This window comes from Argiope bruennichi, chromosome 2, assembly GCF_947563725.1.
Source record: "Argiope bruennichi chromosome 2, qqArgBrue1.1, whole genome shotgun sequence".
NCBI lineage: Eukaryota > Metazoa > Arthropoda > Arachnida > Araneae > Araneidae > Argiope > Argiope bruennichi.
The window spans coordinates 123,137,463-123,163,324 of record NC_079152.1 but is presented as its reverse complement, the minus strand read 5'-3'; the positions used below and the strand labels follow the sequence as shown (position 1 = coordinate 123,163,324).

The following is a 25,862-nucleotide window of genomic DNA, read 5'->3' as shown; positions in this document are numbered from 1 at the left end:
GGAGGTTTACAATGTGGAGATTCTTCAAAATCATAAGTTCGAATTTTTTGACGATAACAGCATTTTCACTATATTACGTATGAGAAAAAGTAAAAAATTAATTCAATGATAGCAGCTTCATTACTTTTATAGTTATCCTGCTGTTGTTTTTCCCGAAGTTTTTAAAAATTTAGTTTTAATGTCCGGCAGGTTAAAGTTTACTAGTTTATGATAATGGTACAAATATATATGTTTAATAATATTCTCACTAGACAAAGTGGCCATGAATTTATGAGTAAACTAATTTATGGATAAACTGAAAAGGAATATAATTTTCTTCCTGGATGTGAGCAACAACAGCAATTAAAGAAAGGAAATAATTAAAAATTCGTATTATATGTGAATGAATTTGGGTGGTGACAGATCATGGTGATTCCATAGCAAAATGAAGGAAGTCATTTATAAATAAAAGCTATTTCTTTCAATGGATTTTTCAATGGATTCCAATCCTACTTCAAATATAAATATTTCAAAAGAGATATTGATATCTCTTATCCTTTTAGATTTCTTTTCTTTGTCTTTTTAGTTTTCTTTTCTTTTTATCTTTTAGATTTTTTTTCTATATCTTTTTAATTTTCTTTTACTTTTCAGATTTTTTGTCTGTTATCTTTGTTATATCTGTTTGCTTGTTTTATCTTCCGATAAGTTAAACATACATAGTTTTAAAAATAATTTTGGAAGGGCAAGGAGAACTAAAACACGGAATTTTATAAGAATTTTAATTTGGATTTTCTGACAGTTGCAGTCTTTTATGTATGTGGGCTTCATATGTAAAAAAGTAAAGAAAAATAAATACATGAAAAATTAATTTTCCAATATTTTACGAATTATGATCAGCTGATTTTAGTAATTAAATATTGGAGAGGATATCTAAAATAACATAGCATAACGACTGTCCACATAGAGGACTTGTACGCTTGCTATGTATAAACTTATGTTGTAGACATGCACAGAATCTTAGTATTCTCAAAAAGTTTCCAACTACCTTTTCCATTATTCTAACTTGCTTGTTTTTACTGTATCTCAGCAACTTTTAAATGAAGTCGGCAATTTCTTACTTGTTTCCTAATTTTGATTTAGCTGAAAAAAGTTGTAAACAATTTTCTTTGGTCATTTCGTGAGATCATGGCATCGTTTAAAGTATGAGGCAATAAGGATGCCGGAAGATGTCTCTAACAACTCAGTGAACGCATTTTAACAGTGATAAAAGCAATTTTAATTCCACATTATTTGAATAACCGAAAGAACAGAAAAATTGTTACATCAATTTTCTCAATAAATGAGATGTATCTGCAAACGAATTACTGCCAAATGCATAATGATATAGAATATATATATATATATATATATATATATATATATATATATATATATATATATATATATATTTCAAAGAACAAGTATACTTGTCACACAGATATGAATATTTTGAGAAAACATATCTTCAAAATCGATGGTGTAACGAGGGATGGAAAGGGGCAACAATGTTTCCATACTAGTTTTATTAAGAAGACAAAACGATATTTTTTTCACCTTTTGGAGCCAAATATGATAAGGGAGAAAAGGGATAAATTATGTCACTAGTTACACTTCCTAAGCCTACAAAGGAAGAAATTATATTATTCCATGATGTTAAAGCGGGGAATGATATAAATTCTGGAATTATAGAATCGTGGAAAAATAGAGATCTAATAATCTTAATTAAAATAGAGGAAACATTTTTTCCGTGGTATAAGTTGAAGGTGAAATATGAATATTGTTTTCTGTCTCAAGACATGTATTTAATTATCATTTGATTTCCTTATGGGGGGGGGGGAATCGCGAACAAGTTCTTTTTCTCTGTTTTCAAGGTATATTCTAATCAAAAGTGACAAAGATTACAGGAAAGATGACGCGTGCATTTTAAAATACTGTAATTTTTGACAATTTCGGTTGTTCCATGAGATTTGGAATATATTCATGTGTTTATCTATTCTTCGGTTTCAAAAGAAAAGAAGTAATTCTGATTTTCCATCTATGAGTTAATATTAATTCCATAGATTGTTAAAAATATTCACTTCAGTGATTGGCTACTTGGTAAAACATAATATTTGAAACTTTAAATATGTTTTTTTTCAATCCCCTCCCCCTTCCTCCATTTCCGCTTCCGAAAATATTAAAACTGCTGCGAAAATTTGATTAAGAGTTTATTATATCATATTTCCATCTTGCAGAAAAACTGGAATTTCATGTTCGTTTCATATCCAGAAAGAAACATATAAATTTTTAATGACAACTATTTTTTTAATTGTGTGAGGGCCTTGGTGTGGTGGCCCGATAATGAAGATTCAGATTTGGACAAGAGGATTCCCGAAAGCTTCTGCTAGAATGTCATGTATTCTATAGCACAAGATATTGTACGATGTCTCCCCGTTGTTGTGCGATATTCTGAATGTAGGCCAACACCGTGTAGATATATTAACAAGGTTTTGGGGCATTTTGTGCTAATAGGGAAAACTTTACAGGGTGGGGAGGATACTCAGATATGTAATGAATACCATATAAGCCGGTTAACAACTACCCTACCAGAGCAATTGCTTTTGTATCATAGTCATGTTACTGGACTGCAAACCACAAGGTCCCAGGTTCTATCCTCGCTTATCGCAAATTCGCCACAGATATTAAAATTACAGATTTCTTCTTCAAATGGTTTTCTCGTTGCTAGGCTTCAAATGGCTTTAGATCATTTAGATAATGATCTAAATTTCCTGAATAGCACTATGATGCAGCAAAATGCATTAACATAAAGCTAGAATTAAAAAAAATAAATATATATATTAATGTTCTTTTAATCGTCACCTTATTTTTTCAAAGATGATGTTTTAATACTTCTAAAATGAAGACAAGTTTTGACATTCAGAGGCGCCATAATGGTCGAAGTTGTTCTTCCCACCAAACCAAAGGAGGATATTTAGTTGAAATTAAAAAAAAATTTTTACTGTTTTAAGCTACATGCTGAATAGACTTTCCTGTTAAATAAAGAGATAGTACAGATTCGATTGCACTCAGATATTTGCTGCTGAAGACAGGACATTTTTCTCTTAATCTTTGTAATGAAAGTAACTTGAACAATTGCACTTTGATGGTAAAAAGAGAATATAATAATTGGATTTAATGTGAGGCCTTAATTTATAAAAAAATGTGAAGAAAATTCAATATAACCAACCATTTTTTTTTCAAGTTATAAAGTAACCTATACAACCAATACAAGTGAATCATACAAATAATAAAAGTGGTTCATATAACTAAAATTGCCTTCAATTCTAAGTTGATGTTAATGTCGTACAACAGCCATTTGGCCGACTCTAATTTCAATGATTGCGAAACCATACGAGTTAACGAAAACAAATTGGCAACATTGAGTTTACCGGTCGTTTCTATCTGTCAGTTCAAGATGTCTGCACCGTTGACTGGAAATCCACACGTGTTTTTAGATATAAAAATAGGCGAAGAAAGAGGTATTGTTTAGTTTCTAATGTTTTAGAAAAACTTATTGTAATCAATTTCCAGTAATGTCATTACTTACAGTTTCTATTGGTAAATATCTGGTGTTGTAAAGAGAGAAAGAAAGAAAAAAATTCTAATTGCTGAAATAATGTTTTTAAACAATCAGAAATATAAATACGATCTGAATTCTTAGTTTGTCGTTGCATTATAATGTTATTTTCGTAAGAAATGGAAAACATCTATAGTCAGAAGCATTTTGCTATTCAAAATCCACTACTTTATTTTCTTTATTTAGCCAAAGTAATAAACTAAAAAGTAGTTTTAAATTTATGTTTACAAAATAATATGACTATTGAGTCAGATGGTACGTAAAATAAATTAATATACAATCTTTTATATGCAGTTAAGAAATATGAATTGGACATTTCAAAGATTTCAGAGTTGTTTTTTTGCCAATATTATTTTGCAATAGAATTTTAATTATAATATCTATCTGCATAAAATACCCGACTGCATTGTTACGATATCTAATCAATGTTTTCTGCCATTTAGATCTAACATTATGAAATGCTAACAGAGTATAGAAAAAAACGAAATTTAGTAAATGGTAGATATTGCTTGATGGAATAAAGCAGGTAACTTTCTTTAAATTGAAAGTACTGAATTTAATACTCATGAAACGGTTATGAAGTTATGTATATTATCTCCTAACGTTTTTAAACGTAATAATTCTAATTAATAAAGCAATTAAAAAAACTGTTACTTAAATTGTGTGAGTGATGAGAATGATTTCAGGTATTATTACTGTTTGATAAAACAAAATAAATAATTTTGTGTCTTTAATTTGATCATCTTTCTTTCTTACTGTTAAACACTAAGTTTTATTATTTTAAGTTTTATGAATAGAATAAAATTCCTTGTTATTTGTATTAAGAATATATATATATATATATATATAATTAAAATTTTTACAAAATATTTAAAGTCCTTTGTCAAGAAAGAATTTATATCAAGGATTTTTTTTTTTTTAATTATGGAAATATTACTATTTTGTTTTTATAGTTTGGACTGATTTAATTCATCACAATTCCATTTAAATTGTTTTCCATAATTTAAAACTTAGCTTATTTTTTGTTTTTATTTTATGACGTGATAGTTGAAAATTCATTTTGATATTGATAATTAAAACTTCAAAAGCATTTTCTTACTGCAACTGATTCTTGGTATGGGAAAATTTTAGAAATTATCATTTAATGTTTGATTAAATATTATATAGGTAACAAGTGAAAATTTCTTTCTGTTATATGGTTTTAGAGAAATTTGTTCAGTAATATGTAAGTGAGAAAAAAAAAAAAGATTTTAATCCACAATCTTCCAAATATTTAATTATTTGAATTAATTTTATAGCATATTTTTAAGAAATGAATTCAAAAATTGGTTTTAAAAATCAAAACTATATATTATCAAATAGAGAAAGGAAAATACAAAATTTAAAATGACTATTGTAGAATCTTTATCTTTTCATATTAGTTACTTCAAGATTAAATTGTTTTTAACTGTCATATGTATGCATATTACATAGAAAGAAGTAACACACGCACGCACGCACACACACACACACACATATTGCATATAAAAAATAACAGTTCTTACAGTTAAATGTTATTATTATTAAAAATATTCTGATTAGTTACGACTTCATTGCAAAATTCTAAATATTTTTGAAGTGATAATAAATGCAATCTATAACATTTCTTAGTGCATTTAAATTATTTACATTAAAATTTTTGTATATTTTTCTTGGAATAAAAAAAAAAAAAATGCTTTTCAAATTTTGCAATTTTTTTTCTTATTTATAATTTTTTCATTCTAGTTGGCAGAATAATAATAGAATTATTTAAGAACATAGTACCTAAAACAGCAGAGAATTTCCGAGCTTTATGTACAGGTGAAAAAGGGATAGGAAAGTATGGAAAGCCTTTGCATTATAAAGGCTCTTCTTTTCATCGAGGTAAGTTGTATCCATATTTTAAATTAAGATTTTTTTTGAAGTTGTGGCAATATCTTGGGAATGTAAAGAATATTTTGTATTTAATTTAAGTATACATGTATGATTTGTTACATTTTGGTAATTTACATGATAATAAGTAGTTCAGAAAGGAGAAATATGGTTATTACCATTATGTTGAAAACATCTTTCAGTTTCTGTATATGCAAAATAATGCAACTTTATATTTTTTTATAAATATTACTGCATATTTTTTATTTTAGTTCATAAATATGAAATTTGGAGCCTAAAATTAAAAAAAAAGAATTCTTTAATATTTTTTCCCCTATTGATGATTGTACTGTATTGTAAATGGTGTTATTTTAGCTTTGAGGAACAGTGTTACCTTATATACTGATTTAGATTGCCTGTGAAGTACAAATATATAGAAACAATCAGAAATTTTGATATAAATTTACTTAAAAAATGATTGACTTAGATTTTGTTTTTAAAATCATTTACAATTCAATCTCAATGATTCAATATTCACATTCAGAGCCTTGGGCATCATTTTGACAACAGATGACCTCAACCTAGAAACTGGATTCCAACAAAAATGTGCTAAATAATATATATCTAATATATGTTAAATCCACCAATGTTAAATATCTTTTTGGTGGCATGATTTGGAGATGGTGTGCTGATTTAGTTCTATACTTACTTATCTAACAGTGATCTAAAATTATGTAAAGTGTTTAAAGTTGCCCTTGCTTATTTTCAAGATTGAATGTTTATCTTACTGAACCCCAAATATACAGAATTCAAATAATGTAGCTGATATTTTTAAGTTGAGCTGCTACCAACTTTTTTTTCAAAGTGTTCTAAAATTTGTTTGAAGTGTAACAAATTTGTTAATCAAAGGAATATAGAAGCTGAAGATCTAAAATATACATAGATTTCCTGAAGTATGGTATTAGCATAAAGTGTAAATTTTGTCTCTATGAAGCAAGGGATTTAGAATTTTGTATGAAGGTACAAGATGAAATGACTTTTTAAAAGTAAGGAGTGGGTATTCATTTGTAATGTGATAATCTCTTTCTGATCACTGAATTAAAGAATAATTGGCTTAATTAATTTGTATTATTTAGTTGTTGCTTCTGAAGATGAATCTCAATATTTATGTTTAAAAAAAATCTATCCATTTTGGACAAATCCTGTTAATTGCTTTAAATGTAAAGAATACAACCATTGTGTCAAGTGAGAATAGATAAATTTTGAAATAATGTTGTATTGTTTTGCCGTGCAAAAATGTAATTACAGTGGAACTTTACTTAACAAGCATAATTCATTCCTTTATCTTATTTGTTATTCAAGACTTGTTAAGTAAAAACTTTTTTCATAGGAATTCTTGTAAAATAGGACAATGTGTTCCATTCTAAAAAAATTAACTGAACATATTTATTATTATTATGTAATTTATCATTTATATTGCATGTTTCCATTAGAAAATTATTTTGTTACATTTCAAAATTTGACAAAAGCACAAGCCATTGTTAAATGAATTTGTAGTGTATTTCGTGATTGCCTTATAAGAATGATGCTTCTCAATGTACGATGTAATAATTTCCCACACTTTTACCATCTCCTTATTTCACTGGAAGATTGTTGCTCTGCTGGGTCTGTTATCTCCTCCTATTTTGACTGAATCTCCTACACAGCTTTTTGCTCTATTACGGGATAAAGACCTATGAGTTCATCAATAGTTTTGACTGTGTTCCTCCAGCAATTCATCAGTGTCATTGTGACTCACCTTTGTCCCCATAATCTTGTCAATTAAGCTTATACAACACTAGCTCAAATGCTTTAAAGTCATATCCAATCACACTATCCAGCCAAAATTTCTTCCATATAAGGGTTTATTTCAAAGATATAAGGGTTCAACTTAATAATAATAATCCTTATATAAGAAGATATGAGGGTTCATTTCAAACAAGTACTCAACATAGACTGATATAGGCCAATCTAGCATATAATGATATCATAGTGTCTCCTTGTCACCCATTCTGCAAAACATTGTCCGTTATGCTGTATTTTGACTGTATTTCTTTATATATATATATATATATATATATATTATCTATCAAATCTCCTTTTCTCTCTCTCTCTCTCTCTCTTTTTTTTTTTTCCCAAGAAGAAAATTTTACATTTTATTCAATATTGCCTCTTAAATGCTTAGCAAGTATGAAGGTAACTCTTTCCGGAATATTTAAATTATACATTTTCTTAAAAATTTACTCTGCTAATTGTTTTTACAATGTTAATTATCTTAATTTTTTCCCCCTTTTTTGTAGTAATTCGTAGATTTATGGTTCAAGGAGGAGATTTTATCAAAGGAAATGGCCAAGGTTCCGAGAGTATTTATGGTGAATGTTTTGAAGATGAAAATTTCACCTTAAAAGTAATATATATATGAATTGTCAAAGCTCATTTTTCAACTGTTATTTATTTATTGCATTCCTAAATAGTTTTTAAAAATAAAATTACTTCTTTTTGAAATTTATTTTTGAAAAAGTTATTTTTCAGGTTTTTTTTTTTTTTTTTTTAATCAATATTTGTATGGATATAGATAGTATCGTAGAAAGGTTCTTAAGTTTTATAATCCTTAATTTTTCACTTTTCCAGAATTACAATATGCAATAATTTTTACTTTTATAAACAATTTTAACTTCTTAAATTAATTAGATAGATTGCTGTTTGATATCTGCATGGCAATTTTATACATTCTTGGAATGATTTTTTAGCATATTTATATGTGGGATACTTTTTTTAAATTTTATCATGTTATTATTATTTATGTTGCAAAAGTTATTCAAGCCATTTTTGGTGCAGGCTGTTTGACTTAAAGCTGTCAAATCTTTTATGTATTAGGTGCTTTTTAAGAAAAGGTGAAATTCGGCTGATTTTTTAATGCTTCTTTAAAATTAAAAAAAAAAGTTATACTAATGTTATCTTCATATAAGTTTTTCTAATTTCAATAAACTTTTATCTCTGTTTTAAGTTTAGAATATTTTTCACTGTTTTATTTGCTGAATTTATATGCACATGTATTAGTATTAAATTTTTATGTGCGTGCATATTGTTATTGTTATTAAGAATATTTTTTTAAAGAAAAAAAAATGTAAATGAGTCATGCTACAATGTTTCAGACTAGATGGTCAAATTTTCTTTATTATATTAGTGATAATTATTTTAAATTATTTTTTTTGTAGCATGATCAGCCAGGACTTCTTAGTATGGCTAATAGTGGTCCCAACACTAATGGCTGTCAATTTTTTATCACTGCTGTTCCTACACCACATTTAGACAACAAACATGTTGTGTTTGGAAGAGTGAAGAAAGGAATGGGAGTTGTGAATGAATTAGAGAACACCATTACAGAAAATGATGAACCTTTAGAAGTGAGTAAATAGGAAAATACCAAGGGAAGGGGGCAACATCTTAAGATTTATTGTATTGTCAGCTTCTTATAAAAAACTAAAGTTTTTTTTTTTTTTTTTTTTTTTTTAGTTTAAACATAAGATTAAGTTGGGGATTTCTTATTATTCATTACATGCTTGATATTTTAGTTAAAATTAAGAATAAGTTTTTATATTATAAAACAAATTATTGTAGTACACAGGTTTTTTTTTATATATATAAATATGTAATGTCAACTTATGTACATTACATTTTCATGAAAATCTTGGTAAAAACAGATTTCTAAAATCATCACATTGGAAATTTCAAGTCAAAAATATTATGTGTATATTTGAAAAATGTTTCAAAATGTAATTTATATATATTGTACTTTAGCAAATTATCTTAATATAAATAACAAAATGGTGTTGCTCTTAAGTTTATATTTAAGAAATTTGAAGAAAAGATATTTCTTATGTCCTTTTAATGATTTATCTCTTGACATTTAATTAGTCCTATTTAAATTATGACGATTAAAAAAATAAATTGATGAAAAAGGTTTGCTTAGTATATATTAACTTAGCTTTTAAGGAATCCGATAAGAAAATTAATAAAATATGGCTGTTGATGTTAATATTAAAAAAAATATTCTAAATTAGTGAAAGGATTTTAGAAATTTGAATTAGTGAGAAAAAAATAGTCCTAGATAAAATTTTTTACATTTTTATAAAGATGTGTGTGTATATTTTAATTTGATATCTGTAATAACTATTATTTCCAGACCGGGATAGCCTGGTTGGTAGGGCGTTGGATTCGCTCCCCTTGAGTTGCGAGTTCGAACCCCTTCGGCCAAAGACTCCCCGCATGTGTGGTGGCTGACGCACGTATACATCTGTCATGGTCACAAAGTCCTCCATGTCGAGAGTAATACCTTTGGGGGTACTGGATCAGGGGTGATCGTTATCTGATTCATATCTAAATTATGATCTGTGGATGAGTGAATAAAATGCATGAATTAAGTCCGCCCCTTAAAAAGGGTTGTGACGTGTGTGTAGCTGAGTCGTTCTCTTGACCCTAAATGATGCTAAGTCAGTGGACTTATCTAGACAAGAGCCATTAGAAACAACTATTATTTCCAATTAAATTGCATTTTAGTTTACTATTTCTATACATAAAATTTTACTTTATTCTGTAACATGACTTGTGGTAGATGTTCTTCATTTTTCCAGAAATATAAAGAACTTCTACCAAAAAAAAAAAAACTTTTGATAGAGGGAAGCAATAGATTTGTTGTAACAATAGGTAAAACACACAGCTTTTGCCTTTTTGATGATTTTTTTATACATTAGCAAGTATTTGACTTTTAAATTAATACTAATCTCATGTAATGTTTCATTAAAACTATTTCTTTCATTAGCCTTGTATAATTGAAAACTGTGGAGAAATTGAACCTGGTGAAGACTTCGGGCTAAATGAATGTGATGGGACTGAAGATACTTATGCACCGTTTCCAGATGATTGTGGTGAATTGGATTTTAAAGATGTATGTGTGTGAACTTTCTGATGTACATATGTAGAGAGGGGCAGTAAAATTTGTGGTATTTTTAAGAAGAAGCTTTCTTTTTGATTTTTTTTTGTTAAGTGACGAAAGATTTTGTTGAGTGAGTTAATTTTTAAGTGAGGAATGATTTATTTCTGATATATTTTGAAATGACGAATACCAGACTTCTAAGAAATATTTTTAAACGATTATTTTGAAAAATCTTTGTATTATATTAGAAAAATTATTCCAAATTTTCTATCAATTGAACAAAAATGTGATACTGTTACTGATGAAAATTTTTATATTGCACTGGAGTTTTGAAAAACAAAGAAAATCAGTTCATATCATAGTCATTATGTAACATTTCATGATAACCTTATTTCAGCAAAATCATGCTAGACTTATTTCTACTGCTTTATTTCTCGAATTCCAATATAGATCATGCTTAATCTAGGAGAACGAAAACTTTTGTTAGGTTTTTGAATCCCAGTATTTTTAAATTATTTCTATATGAAGCAATATAAATCATTTATAATTTTTAACATTGATAAATTATTAACAAAAATCTTTAATTTACATTTAGCATATTTTTAATAGATAATTCAGTATTATATTTGATTATTTAATGTACTTGAGTCTGTCAATCCATTGATATTGCATTAATATATGGTCAGACATTTGTTCAAGTTATTTTAGAGGTTTTTAGCTAGCACTGGCTAAAAGAACTGCAAGATTAAGAATATTTTATTGTTTTATTAAGTAAAATGAAAATTATATAATGCAAATCATAATTTCAATTATAATTAATCATTAGTTGTGAAATATAATTGATCTTTTTTCACTTAATTTGTCAATTGTATTCATGTAAATTATATCAGTTAAACTGTAAATATTTCCCCAATAACTAAGCAGTGGCAATTTATTTCTGAATAAATGCTAGTTTTCTTTTGCACAATGGATAAATGTGTGTGTGTGTGTTTTATCGTTAATAGAATTTTGCAAATTTTACTATTTATTAATTTCCTTATAAGAAAGAAAGGCATGTAGATATGTAGATCATGATTATTCACTTAGATGAAGAACCATTATATATATATATAATAACTGTGGTTTACTTTCATAATTATTTAAATAATTGTTATGTCTTAAAATTTTTAAATAAATGAAATTTTAATCTATTTATATCAGTCTCCAGAGGTGTAAAAATGAAAGGAAATATGAATTATTCATCTTGATTATTTATATATCTAATTTGCATGAATTTGTCATGTGTGATGAGAAATACTGACTGTTCTAATATTATTGTCATCCTCCCCAACAAAATTTTACATTTAAGATTTTCGCACCTTCCTATGAATATTGAAATTTCCTGAAAGTTAGAAAAATGATTGAATGCTTATTCGCAAAAAATGATTTTTTAAGCACTGATATTTTGTAGATTAGTAGGTGTTTTATTCCATATAAAAATTCTTTGGTGGTTCAGTTGATTTAATAAAGTTGTCCAAAACTAGATAATATGAATCTACATAGTTCTTTGGCTTGATCCAGATTCTGCTTTAATGCAGTTCAGTTTCAAACCAAAATATTTCAAGTTATAAGTGATCTTAAAAATTTCAGTTAATTTTAAACTTCAATACTTTACTTTTATAGTTAAAACAGAAACAAGAAATAAAACTGAGCATTAAATGCTTTAATAATGAAATAATTATGATTCATTAAATAATTGAGGTTCAAGCCTTAGCAGAATGCTACTGAGTCATTGCTTGATGTTTGCAAGATTTGTGTTACATAATGCAATAACCAGCCAAGTTTGCTGTTTATTTAAATAATTTTTAAATTTAAGCATGTTTAATTGTTTGATGCCTTTCAGCAATTGATCACACAATTAAAATACTTCTAAATTTTCTTATTATTTTTGCAAATAATATCAGATGTAATTGTAGTATCTCATATATGAAAATCTTTTTCAGATTGATCACATACTCTGGGTTGCTGAACAAGTTAAACTGTCAGGAAATGGTTTTTTCAGAAAAGAGGATTATGTTACTGCCAATATGAAATATAAAAAAGCTTTAAGGTATATTTGATTTGCTTATTTTTTTTTCTTTTTAGTTGTAGGAAGGAATTATTTAGTTTACTAATTTTTCTGTTGTGTATATTTTCTTATTTTAATGTAGTGAACTTACAGGTATCTTAACAAGTTGCATGAAGTAAATGAAGTGGATGCAGAGCTAGAAAAACGTTTAAATGCTGTTGTCTTACCTTGCATTTTAAATAGGTATATTGATTTGATTATTTGAAAGTCATTATAGTTCATTCATTTGAATATATTATTTCTCCTCTCCCTTTATTTTCCTGACTTGAAATATTTTTATTTATTAATCAAAAATCACAAGTAACAGGAATTTAATATATGGAATTCTACTTTATTTCAGTTTGTTAGTCACATTGCAAATACACAGTAAATAAATAAATAAAAAAACGTGATGTGTAGTTATTAGATTATTCTGAAATGGCTTTAGCGGATTTAAAAGTAAATCAAATACATAAATAGCGTATCAGTAAATGATATTATATGTAGTGAATCTCTGTTTGAGATTTTAATTTCATGGAATTCTTCTAGTGACACTGAAGTGAACTTTCAAGACACCTTATTATATAGAAATTGACAACATTCACATGTTATACAACTATTTATGGCTGTCTGCTTTCTTTCAGCTTTAGAGTTTTGCATCTTATAATGAAAATTAAATTGAGTTTATTTCTCATAATTTTCTTGAAATAAAATTGATTAAAACATTGATACATCATGATTTTCAGTATCTGTATTATTGTATTTATTTATTTATTATTATTATTATTTTGCTGTATTGATGCTTAGTTATTAGAAAAGAAGAAAAATGCATACATAAAGTTGTATTTAGTTGATTTAATAGTTTCAAGTATGTTTTGGGATTTGTATTTCATTGACTTGATAAATAGGAATAGTAGTGTATTATTTTAAACAAAGGAAATGTGAAAATTTACCAAAATTACAGATGGCCAAATCAATTTATTTTACTGATTTTGTGCCAATTAAATTATTGGTTATTTTCAATCCTTACTGAATAATTTTTAGTTAAGGCATTGATATTTATTTGGTTTAAATTTATCTGTATTTTTTATGTCTAAAATATTGGTCTTTAATTTTTTTAAATAAGTTTAACCCCCCCCCCCCCTTAATAAGAGTAGGAATCTTTTATTGATGAATATCAAATTGTTTAAATTATGTAGTGTATTTCCTTGGTATCCTTTTCCCAATTTTGTATTTCTGTATGAATTAAATTTTATACCACATGTCAGAACTAGCTGTTAATAATGATTCAGTCATGCATTCATGTAAAAAATTTTTTCTTATATGACCAAACATGGTTTATTTTACAGTGTGATGAAATTCATGATAACTAATTTTTTGTAAGAGGGCTTAAATGGTAACGAAAGACTGTAATAAGTTAGCCTTATTTGTTACTAATTTTATTGCTTTGTAATTCATATTCCTTAATTTCTATGAGATCTCCTCAAATTCATTATGTTCCTACGAATGTTCATGTTTCAAATACGAGAGGTTCGAATAAAAGACGATACGAATTTTACACAATCACATACATTTATTTATTTATTTTTCACACACACACCACAGAACATCACAAGACAGATTCACAGAACATCTACTACATCGTTCTCCTTATAAACATATTATAGGTGTGCCCTCTAGCGGCGAAAATTCAGAACACATTATAAAAAAGGATACACTCTGCTATTTCTAGCCTTCTAACAATATAACCCAATTTCTAACCCATAATAATCTAAAATTTGGCATTTTTCTTCTTTAAATATAAATTTAAATCCTTCAGAGATTCTTCATAAAATTAAGTAAATATATTATTTGTTTTTCTGAAATCTGCTTTGCCAATAATGTGTTGAAGACTGAAGTTTAATTACACTATTTTGTAGGTTTCATTATTTTTTTGTATTAATATCCATATTAATTTGGATTTTGAAACAAAAATGGAAATAAATCTCTGATACTGTCATAGTGATTTTTATCTATAACTTCAGTGTTCTTCCAGAATTCTTTTTTTAAAATTATTATCATTCCTGGTTAAATTTCTATTTTTAATATCCATTCTGAATTCTTATCTTTGTGTTCTTATTGAAAAATATTTTTTAAATTGATTAAAAATAAAAATTAGATGGCAAAAAATTGATATAATTAAAAAAATAATTTTTGAATTTTAAGATATAAAAATTATTTTGATACCATAGTAGTATTTTCAAAAGTTAAAATGAGAGAATATCAAAATTTCGCTTATTTTTTAATTAAAATGTCAAAAAATTGCTTTGAGATGCCCATTTCTATCCTCCAAAGTATATATGTGCCAAGGTTGGTAAATCTAAATCAAATGGTTTAACTTAGAGTACCTATATACACACAAACATACATTCATCTTAATTGTAAGTATAAATTAATTTATTGAGTTTTTGTTCTATATTAAACCTAAAAAGATTGGTAGGTGGAACAATACTTCTTGGTTTCAGGGTTGGAGTTTTCCCGATTCAAATCCTGATTCCACTAAAGAATCATTGTGTAAATAGGTTTAGTGCATATTAAATCAATTATGGTAGTCTAAGCCCGGATAGAATATAATGACACCTTTTTACCAAATCAGGTAATTTTCTTTAACATTGCATACATGTTCTGAATGGATTTCATCAAGAAAATTGATTGATAGATGCTCGCACACTAGATTATTATAAAATTATGGGATGGCTTTCAATAACTAAGCTATAGATTTACTTCATCTACAATAGCTTAAAATAATTTTATTTCAGTTTTTTCCTTCTTTTGCTTATTTCTTTTCTCGTGCTCAAATTAAACTTTCATCACAGAAATCATGGAAATAAATTTTAATGCAAATTGTTTTATTATGCACACTTATATTATTGTTAGAAGTGTTTAGACATTTTGAAGTAAATTCAGTTGTAGTTAAATATAAAGCTCTGTATATAGGAAAATTAGACATGTTGCTCAAAATGATAATTTTAAGTTTTCAGATGGTAAATTAGGCAATCCATGACTGTTTTAAAGATAAAAGTTGGAAACATGCATATAAAGAGAGTGTCACAATTATACCTAATGATTTATTAGCTCATATAAGGATTTCCCTTATGTAAAATGTGAAAATAAAAAATTCCCACATCTGCAGTTTATTGGATAGTAGAAAAATCAATCGAAGTAATTAAAATTTAGCTATTAGATTGAGAGGTGTAGAAAACAAGAATTTATTTCTAACGCATGGCTAAAGGAATGATATAAGTGTGTATATTCAAACTTTTAGATTTATTTTTATTTTTTAGAAAATTAGATTTTAGAATTGAATATTCAGTTTATTTATAATGCTTATGGCACAATTTTATTGCAGTGCTGCCTGTAAATTAAAGTTAAAATTATATGACAGAGCTCTCGAAGATTGTGATGAGGTAAGTTCCTTAATTTTTTTTTATCTAATGTCTTTTGTTTTTAAATCTTAGATATAATACATGAAAAAAAAGGTGTTTTACTGGATGTTTCTAATATAATCAATTATAGTATTAATCTAATTTATCCTAATCCTAATTTTCCTATAATTATCCTGTACCTAGTTTTTAGATTATGATGCCTCTTTCACACTCTTTATATATACAAACAACTGCTTCATTGCTGTAGAAATTTTAATATATAGCTTGTGCAATGAATGCAAAATTTCTTTTCTTCATAATAAATTTTTGTAATTTTGCACTTAATTAAAGCAATGTTTTAGAGTTTCGTTCATTTATCATTATTTTCCTGTAGGCTTTAGATATCGAAGCTAAGAATCCAAAAGCATTATATAGGAGAGGTCAAGCCTTCCATGGGAAAGGGGATTATGAAAGGAGTCTGGTAAGGTTTTGATTCATTCCTTCCCACCTCCTTCATAATATTTAATACCATCATATTTTGTCCTGCAAAATGTGAAAGAATAAAATGCTGCAAGTGGATATAAATTAATTTCAGTTATGTGATAAATAAATGAGTTTGAGAAAGAAAATGAAATCAATGATACATTAGCTTTTGTAAACTTACCTCTTGAGTAAATTCGATGGCTAAGATCTATCATGCATTTTTTTTGTTGTTGTTTGTTTGCTTAAGTTATAAATGATGGATTAAATTTGTCAAACAAACTTACAAAATCTGCTCACTTTATATATTTTTCCATGTATCAGCAAATTAAATGTCTGAAATGTAAAAAATCTAAAGATTAAAGTTAAAAAAAAAATAAGAAGAATCATATTTATTTCATGCTTTGAAAAGCTGGAGACATTTAAAATTCAACTAAACTTGTTTTAAATAGTGTATTAATTTTTAGTTTGACATTGATGTTCTTTACTTGGTAAAAATGCCTGGCTACTCTAAATCAAATAAAATTCTCTTTTTCAAACAGTTTTTTTAAACAATAATTAAAAAGATAAATTTACAAGTTGTTTTAATTGCTGTAATTCTGAAAGTTACAGCATAATTTTTTTTGTCCAATTTTCCAGTCTATATCATTTAAAAAAAAATCTGCATGATTCTCTAAACATAAATTTTTCAAGTCAAATAATTATCATTTTACTTTTAAATTCATTTGTGTGTGTGTGTTTATTTTTAACTAAAAAATAGCTTTGATAAATTTTATTATGCATTTTTTTTCTGTCAAACTATTTTCTCATTAAGGGCATGAATATTTAAACCTTTTTTTGTTTATATGCAATGTTTAATTTTTAATGACTGTATCAATAAAAATGGAAGTACAAAAAATAATAGGTTAGACATTACTACTGCAAAGTAATATTATGAATTTTTATATATTTTTAAAAATTTGTTTCATTATGATGATATTTTTTTTCCTTTCCCTCTCAGACTGATTTACATGAAGCTCTCAGATTAGCTCCAAATGATAAGTGTAAGTAAATCTTTTAGGAATTATTAGAGGAGGTACATATAATGATTTACTAGATTATTTTGTAGTACTTCAGTAGCTTATTAAATCAGATACATCACCAAAATCTATAGTTAATTGTAAATGACAAATAAGTTGTATCTATCTATATATAATATAAACTACAGCAGCTCACCATTGGTGAATGACATTGTTCATTTATACGTTTTGAATCAACTTTTGTTTCGTGTAAAGAATTAATAGAATTTCACTAATTGATGTTTGAAACTACATTCCACTCGTATATGAAATTTAAAAAAAAAAAAAAAAAAAAACCATTGGGATCATATTCAGGATTATTTAAACTTAGTATCTGGGCATCATAAATGTATTGATTTATATTATTTTTAAATTTGAATTTAATTTAAGATATATTTTAATTTATATATTTATATTTGTGAAGAAAATTGAATTTCCTCACAAATTTTATTATATAGTACCAAAAAAATGAAATAGAATCCTTAAATATTTCAAGTATTCTACTAATCTTTCAAATACCCATATAACTTTGAATATTCATTCTGAGTTGAATCAGTATAGTAATACTTTTCAAAAAACAAAAACTGCTTTTATCTAATAGGACAGTAGAAAAGACAAAACAGGATTCATTGAGCTTAAAGATTGCGTTCAACTAATTTCTTTACTATTGTTAACTTCAGTCCTTTTTTTTTCTTTCTTATGCAGCAAAAGAAAAAGAAAGTTGCCAGTATGCAAGTCATTTTTACTATAAAAAATGACTTATAGTGGGCTTAAATATTAATGCATTTTTCATTGAATAATTTTTCTTATTTGAAATGAACTTTTTTTCTGTTTGCAGAATTATTGTTCCGTTCTCGTATGTGTATTAATAAGGAAGAACTCACTGGAAGGAAACAAATTTCATTTTTAGGCACTCTGCCAAGATGCATTTGATTTTGTACTGCATCTTTCGTGAATAAATCTGTCAAATAGTTTCAAGATATGATTGGGTGGCTAACAGTCAGTCTAGATGAGGAAATATTTTCTTGTGTTGGTTAATATATTAAAAAAAAAAAAAGTGTTTTAAATAATTGAAGCTTATCCCCAATTCAATAATTGGAAATGTTTTGTTTTTGTTTTTTGAGCATTGAATTTTATTTTAATTTTAAAAGTAAAACAATTTTTCACATACAATTAAAAAATATAGTGTGCAATGAAGGAAGAAAATAAAGCAACATTAAGGTATTAAATGATTGAAAGTTTCAAATAGTATTGCCTGAATAATATTTATTTACTGTTAGAACTTTCAGATGCGATATATTTTTGTAAATTTCAGCATTTTTGAAATAGGTTTTATTAATTTTTTTCAGATATTTAATTTTATTTCTGGATTAGTTTTCTTTTATTTAATAATTCTACTATATTTTTGATATTTCAAGCACTTTTGTATCAATTTGTTTAATTATATTTATTTTATTTCTCAACATTTATGGTCAGTGCAATTCATTATTTTATGAAGTTGAGCTTATTTTTGATCTAAGCCTATGCCATGTTTGATTGAGAATGTTTTTATAAAAAATTTATATATATCAAATATTTGACAGTTATTTAAAAAAGTATGCTTATGTATTTCCCTTTCAGCTGTGATAGCAGAATTGGCTGCTGTTCGTGGAGAAATGCGAGCATACAAAGCCAAAGAAAGAAAAGCATATGCTAAATTCTTTGCCTAAGAATTTTCAGGATCTGGCACAGTGAAATATATACTCACATCATTTATTAAAGCCTTTTTTATTTCTTACATTTCATTTGTGTTGTATTGTTTTAATGCATTTCATTTGTGTCTGTATAACTGTTGCTATTTCTTTAACAACTGATGTGGTTTGTTTTTTCATGTGCTTGCATAATGTTTGAATTTCAGCAATTCTGTGTAATGAAATATTCTTTTGAGACTTGTAATATATAATGTAATGTGACTGCACTTAAGGATTTTTTTTAGTGTTGTTTAATTGTGTATAATTAAAAGCTTCTGTAAAATTCTGAAATTGCCAATTCATATCTTATAAATGAAAGAAACTGCTTTTATAAAACAATTATAAGCTCAAATGTGATGCATAGAAACATATTGTGTGCAATATAAATTTTTCAAATAAATTCTTTATTAAAAAAAATCAATTTTTACTAAAAACCGTTAAAATACTCCAGTCTTGTACAAAAAGGTAATTTGTTTTCATCACCACAGTTCTCAAAAAAGAAAAGAAAAATGCTAAAATGTGTGCCTTTCCTGAATTTTGGTTACTTGCTATCTGCTGGCCTGTAGCAAATAATTATGCAATGAAATAGTTTAAAAGTTTTTTTTGTGTTGATTGTATTTTTGCTACTAGATTGTGTTGAATTGAACTAATTGATTAGTTAATTTTTCTTTTTCTCTATGTTGTAAAATTTTAAGAATTTACTATTTGTGAAATACAATCATAAGTCGTCACTTCTTAAAGCAATAATCAAAATAAGCTTGCCAGATAAACTCTGTTTGGCAGCTAATAACGAATTTTCTTGCCTTAGGGGGGAAAAAAAATCATTTTCTAGCTGATCATGGTTTTCCCTATGAATTGGGAAAAACTTTTTGATAAGCTAGACCTGAAACTGTTAAAGAAGTAATTGTATTTAAGGTTCCAGACATTTGAATATATGGATTTTATTTGTGGCTAGTATAATCAATGTAAAAAGTCACAAGCTTTATTTTTAAAATGACATTTAAAAGTCCTTATTTTGATGCGAGTTTGAATGTTTTTTAAAAAATAATTCTTGTTGTAAATATATTTGCTGTTGGATGAATGCGATTTATCTTTTTCATAGTATAAATTTATTTAAAAAAGTAAGTAAGCAAAATCTTTTAATATAGCTATTCTATTCAAACTTTATGTGTCTGGGGGATACTGTTTGAACTCATTGCATATTAAGAAATGATTGTTGATTATTTTCAATATTAGATTTACTGTTTTGTTTCTTAAATTAATTTTCAAATAGTCATTGATAGTTGTTTGACTTTGTACTTTTTTGGGACATCACTTATTTTAATTAGTTTGGGAATATTTCTCTTATTTTAATATTGCTTAATATATTTATTGTGTTTTTATTATTTATTCTGTATAAATTGTTTCATATATTTTTAAGATCAAAGTTTTTTGAAATATATATAACAATATTTTAAAAATTAGAAATTATTCAAGGAATGTCAAACAAATAAAATATCAATGTATTAATTTGATTCTCAAGTTTTATATGTAGGTGCACTAATTGAAAATTTGTTATATAGTTCAATTTAGATTATATGAATTAAATGAAATTTAAATTATGAATTTCTATATGGAATTAAATATATATCTTGTTATATATTTCTTAAATTCATTCACTTTATTAAAAGTTTGTAAAAAGAACTATCATTAAATTGAATTATGATTACAAATATAGCTGAAAGTAGAAGAAACCTGTAAATTAAAATTATTTCCTATTGAGCTTTTACTTTCCATCCAGTTATAAGATAAAAATTGTATTCATTTCTGTTTTGTAATAATCTATTTGGATTTCAAACAATAGATTTGAGTATTTGAACAGCATTTGTTAATAATTCATAAATTTTCTATGGAAATTTATCTAAAGTGATTAACTGACACTTCATAAAAAATAAATTGTGTTTATGAAATTTTTATATTTTTCAAATTCAAATAGCTAATTTAATAAATTATTAAAAAATAGATAACAAAGTTTTTCAATTTCTTCAAGGAGGCTAGCAGATATATTTAAATTTTATTTTTCTTAATTAAATTTAAATTTTTAAAAGAAAAATATTAAACTTATGGAGAGAAATTTAAAAGAATTAGTTTAATTTGCTCATTTTAAATAAAAAAATTGTAATAAAATGGATTTTTTTTGTTAAGTTATTCTGGAATTGATTAATATACGAGTAATTTGATTGTTACAATAACCCCTCCCCATCACCACCAACGAAGAAAGTATGAAATTTTGAAAATTTCTATATATATAAGTTTTAAATGGTTTGAGTGATTTTAAAGTCAACAACTTTATATTAAAGATGAAATTTGTGTTGCATATTTAATATTACAATTTTATATCCTAATATAATGCTCTCTGAAATGTTTTTACTGTGGGAACTGTTGAATTATGAAATTGGTTTATGTAAATAAATATGATGTGTATATCCAGAATATATTGAGCTTAAAAGTGTGTTTAATTATTTCCTTTGAGGGTATGTTTATCATTTGTATTTAAATTATTATTTCAGTGAATGATAATTTGAATATAATCGATGGTTAATCTTTATTGTGATGTTTTATCATTTTTAACTATTTCATATTAGACTTTATATGAAATTTATTATTCGTTTTATGTTATGTCATCAGATTTGGTGTAGCAGTGCAAATTTTTTAAAAATCCATTAAATGTTAGTTTCTTTAATATTAATTAATAATGGTTAGTGTGGTTTAAATATTGAGATTAGTTATCCTATTATAGATATACTCATTTATAATATCAAAAGTATGTCCATTAGAAGATTTATTTTTGGAAGTGAAAGAATGTGTCTTGTTGACATATCATTGGCGAATATGCAATAGCATAGAAATTATACCTTTAGTAGCTGTTAAATTGTTATACATTGCATATTATTAGATTTGTGATAGTTTTCTGAAAGTGTTTTCCATGAAATAAGTAGATGAAATACTTTTGGAGGTGGGGAAAAGGTCCTCCACTTTTGTAATGGTTTATTTAAGATATGATTAAAGTTGATTTGGCTGCAAAGTTAAAAAAATTAGTGAATTTCTTTGACCTTCTATTATATTTTATTGCATATTGTTTTTTGAAAAATTTCTGTAGAAATTACTGTATTTATACCATGTTCACCTAATGTATTAACTTGTAAATAAAGTTAATTTTCTGTTTTGCAATTTATCACTAGTTATTTTTTTTAAATTATGTTTTTAAATGTAAAACATTCTTTGAAGAAACAACAGTGGCAATATTTTTTAGCAATTTTTATTCTTTGTGTTTTAAGGAAATGTTACCAATTTTTATCTTTTTGTTGGACATGACGATCATGGTGCATAGTGGTGATTCATCTGAACGCCAACAGATGGCGCAATGAAAATCCAGAACTTTGAACTCTTGTTTATGTTCAGGGATTAGGCATTCTTAAGGGATGCTTGGAGGAAACGGGTGCTTCCTGTAAACGCGCTACAAAATGTGTAGTTTAAACCTGTAAACAACAAATCTATTCGCTGTAATAATTATCGAGACGTGGATGAGGTGAGTCATTCCTTTATTTATTACCATAATCCTTAATTAAATCAACATTTTTGGTCCGTCGTTAGCCGCAGAGCCCTATGGACAATGACTTCCAAATCGAAAATCATAAAAGCAATTCAAAATTTCAGTAATGTCTGTAAAGAAATTTTGAGAATTGAGGAGAGAATTAAAAATGCAGTTGAAAATAGTTCCGATGCATTATTCAATGTGCTAAAAACGAAAGTCAATACTTATGAACAAAAACTAGAAAATTCGTTTTCGAATTTAGATGTTAATGATAGTGAAGAGAAACTTGAAAAATATTTGGAATTTCAGAATGTGTTATTTGAGTGTGCCGTGCTTTTGGAAAACACTAAACCTAAAAATAAAACGGAAAGTCAAGCTGATAGCTCAAATGTCAAAATTCAGGCGTCTAAAAAATTGCCTAAACTTGAATTGCCGCATTTTTATGGAGATATGGAAAATTGGATATCATTCAAAGAATTATTTCAAGCAACGGTAATTAATAATTCAGAATTATCCAAAATAGACAAATTGCAATATTTATTCGCATCTACCAAAGGTAATGCCGCAAAATTAATTCGTGGATTCGCAATTCGGGAAGAAAATCTTAAAAATTGCTGGGAATTGTTATGCGAAAGATTTGAAAACAAAAGTCAGTTAGCTAATTGCCAAATTAATAAGTTATTTAATCTAAAAATACAAAACGCAAATTCATCTAAACTGCTATTCGAGATGCTAGATAATTGTAATGAATGTATTAGAAATTTAAGTGTTTTGGGTTTAGAAGTAAATGAATTAACCGAGCTGATTATAATCAATCACTGCGTTTCAAAACTGGACGACGAGATAATTCACCGCTGGAATTTGACCTTGAACCCTGATGCGTTTCCAACGCTGAATTCTTTTAAAGCCTTTATCGAGAGGGAGGCGAGATCTCTGGACAGTCGTAGCTCAGCTACAAATAAACAAATGCGGAGGAACCTAACCCCTGAAAAGAAATTCTTTCCAGATGGTCGTAAATGTAGTCAGACTGAAAGGGGGAACTGGTTTAGCCGAAGGGTGGCAGACCGGACAAGAAAAGTGATAGTTCATAACGTAACTGAGGGGAACAGCGACTCTTTTTCTTGTTTTTTGTGTCAGGGAAATTCAAATCACCCGCTTTATAAATGTCCTGTTTTTAATCGAATGAAAATCGAAGAACGATTGAAAGCAATAGAAGGAATTTGTTGTAGGAATTGTCTTCGCAAAAACCATAAGACGGATAATTGCAAAATAAATATCGGATGTAAGGTTTGCAAAAATCGACATCATACTTTACTTCATAAATATAACGTAAATCTTCCAACTGAGACGGGCAGTAATCCGGATGTCGTAGCTGTTTCTAATGGAGTTTCTAATAGTTCTGTTCTTCTCTCAACGGCCGTAATTAAAGTGAAAGATCACTCGGGAAAATTTGTTAATTGCAAAGCTTTCATTGACAATGCATCACAGCTCTCATTAATTTCAAAAAAATTAGCGCATCAATTAAATTTACCATTAAAAAATACAAATCATAAATTGACCGGTATTAATGGGATTAATGCAGAAACTTCATTGCATAGTTGTCAGGTAGAATTCACTCCTCACTTCTCATCTAAAACATTCAATCTTAATGCTCTTGTGGTAAATAAAGTGACTTCACCTCTCCCGAATTTCGATATTCAAATTCAACACTGGCCGCATTTGGATAATCTTATACTCGCAGATCCAAATTTTTATATTTCGCAACAAATTGACATTTTGCTAGGTGCAGATATTTATGCACTCCACCTGGATGGACTTCCCATTTTTGGACCTTCAGGAACTCCAGCTGCAATTTCAACTAAATTGGGATACATTTTAACTGGAAAAATCTATACTTCACAAATGCCTGACTCGATTGTGCATTCAACTTTGTGTGACCAGTTAAATAAATTCTGGTCGATTGAAAAGTTCCCTCCGAATGTCCCAGTGGAAAAAATATATGATCCTTGCGAGGAATTCTATCAGCAATCGGTTTGTCGAAATGATGAAGGCAGATTTATAGTCAGTCTTCCATTCAAAGAGGACAAAACTCTTGGGGAAAGCAAAGAAAAAGCGATACATCTATTTTTTACCTTAGAAAATAAACTAAACCAAAACCCACCATTAAAAGAAAAATTTAATAAATTCATGAAGGAATACTTGTCGCTTGGCCATATGAAGGCAATTTCGATTGACAGGGAGAAAGAATCTCCAAATTGTTATATCCCATATCATATGATTCAAAATGACAACTCCAGTACCACTAAGTGCCGAGTCGTCTTTAATGCGTCAGCTAAAACAAGTAATGGCAAATCATTAAATAATATCCTGCTGATAGGACCGAAATTACAAACTGATATTTTCTCTCATTTAGTCAAATTTAGATCCTACCGTGTAGCTTTTTCAGCCGACATCGAAAAGATGTATCGTCAAATTCTAATTGCCGATGATGACCGTAAATATCAAAGAATCGTTTGGCAACTCCATCAGATCCCTTAATCTCTTACGAACTTCAAACTGTAACTTACGGAACATCCTGTGCGCCTTTTCTAGCGTTGCGAACATTGCAACAGTTGTACTTAGAGGAGGAACAAACTTTTCCAATCGCCACACGTTATGCTAAAAATCATTTTTATGTAGATGATTTGTTGGCAGGAGCCGACACTGAAGAAGAAGCTAAAGCCATTATTGCCGAAATTCAAAACCTAATGAAATCAGGTGGATTTAGTCTTCGAAAATGGTCTAGTAGCCATAAAATTATTTGAAAGATTTGGATAAATCCTTGTTAGCTACAGAATCTATACATTCGTTGTGCGATGAAGAAGTAAAACAGCGGGTATTAGGTATTTTTTGGAATCTTTTAACCGATTCGATTCAAGTTAGAATTGCTGATGGAGAAATCGTAAATACAAAAAGGCAACTTCTATCAGTTATTGCTAAAACATTCGATCCGCTGGGACTGTTTTCGCCTTCTGTAATCATATTAAAAATT

The 25,862-nt window shown here is 27.2% G+C and overlaps 1 protein-coding gene across 1 annotated transcript; it reads left to right on the top strand.

Moving 5' to 3' along the window:
• Positions 1–3,454: 3,454 nt before the first annotated feature.
• LOC129959768 (peptidyl-prolyl cis-trans isomerase D-like) lies at positions 3,455–22,423 on the top strand. Its single transcript, XM_056072664.1, has 11 exons — positions 3,455–3,536; positions 5,399–5,536; positions 7,864–7,970; positions 8,782–8,970; positions 10,386–10,511; positions 12,482–12,588; positions 12,700–12,789; positions 15,974–16,031; positions 16,384–16,470; positions 17,470–17,512; positions 19,148–22,423. Exons 1-11 carry the CDS (start codon positions 3,473–3,475, stop codon positions 19,234–19,236), a joined length of 1,098 nt encoding a protein of 365 aa, XP_055928639.1. The 5' UTR covers positions 3,455–3,472; the 3' UTR covers positions 19,237–22,423.
• The last annotated feature ends 3,439 nt before the right edge of the window (positions 22,424–25,862 follow it).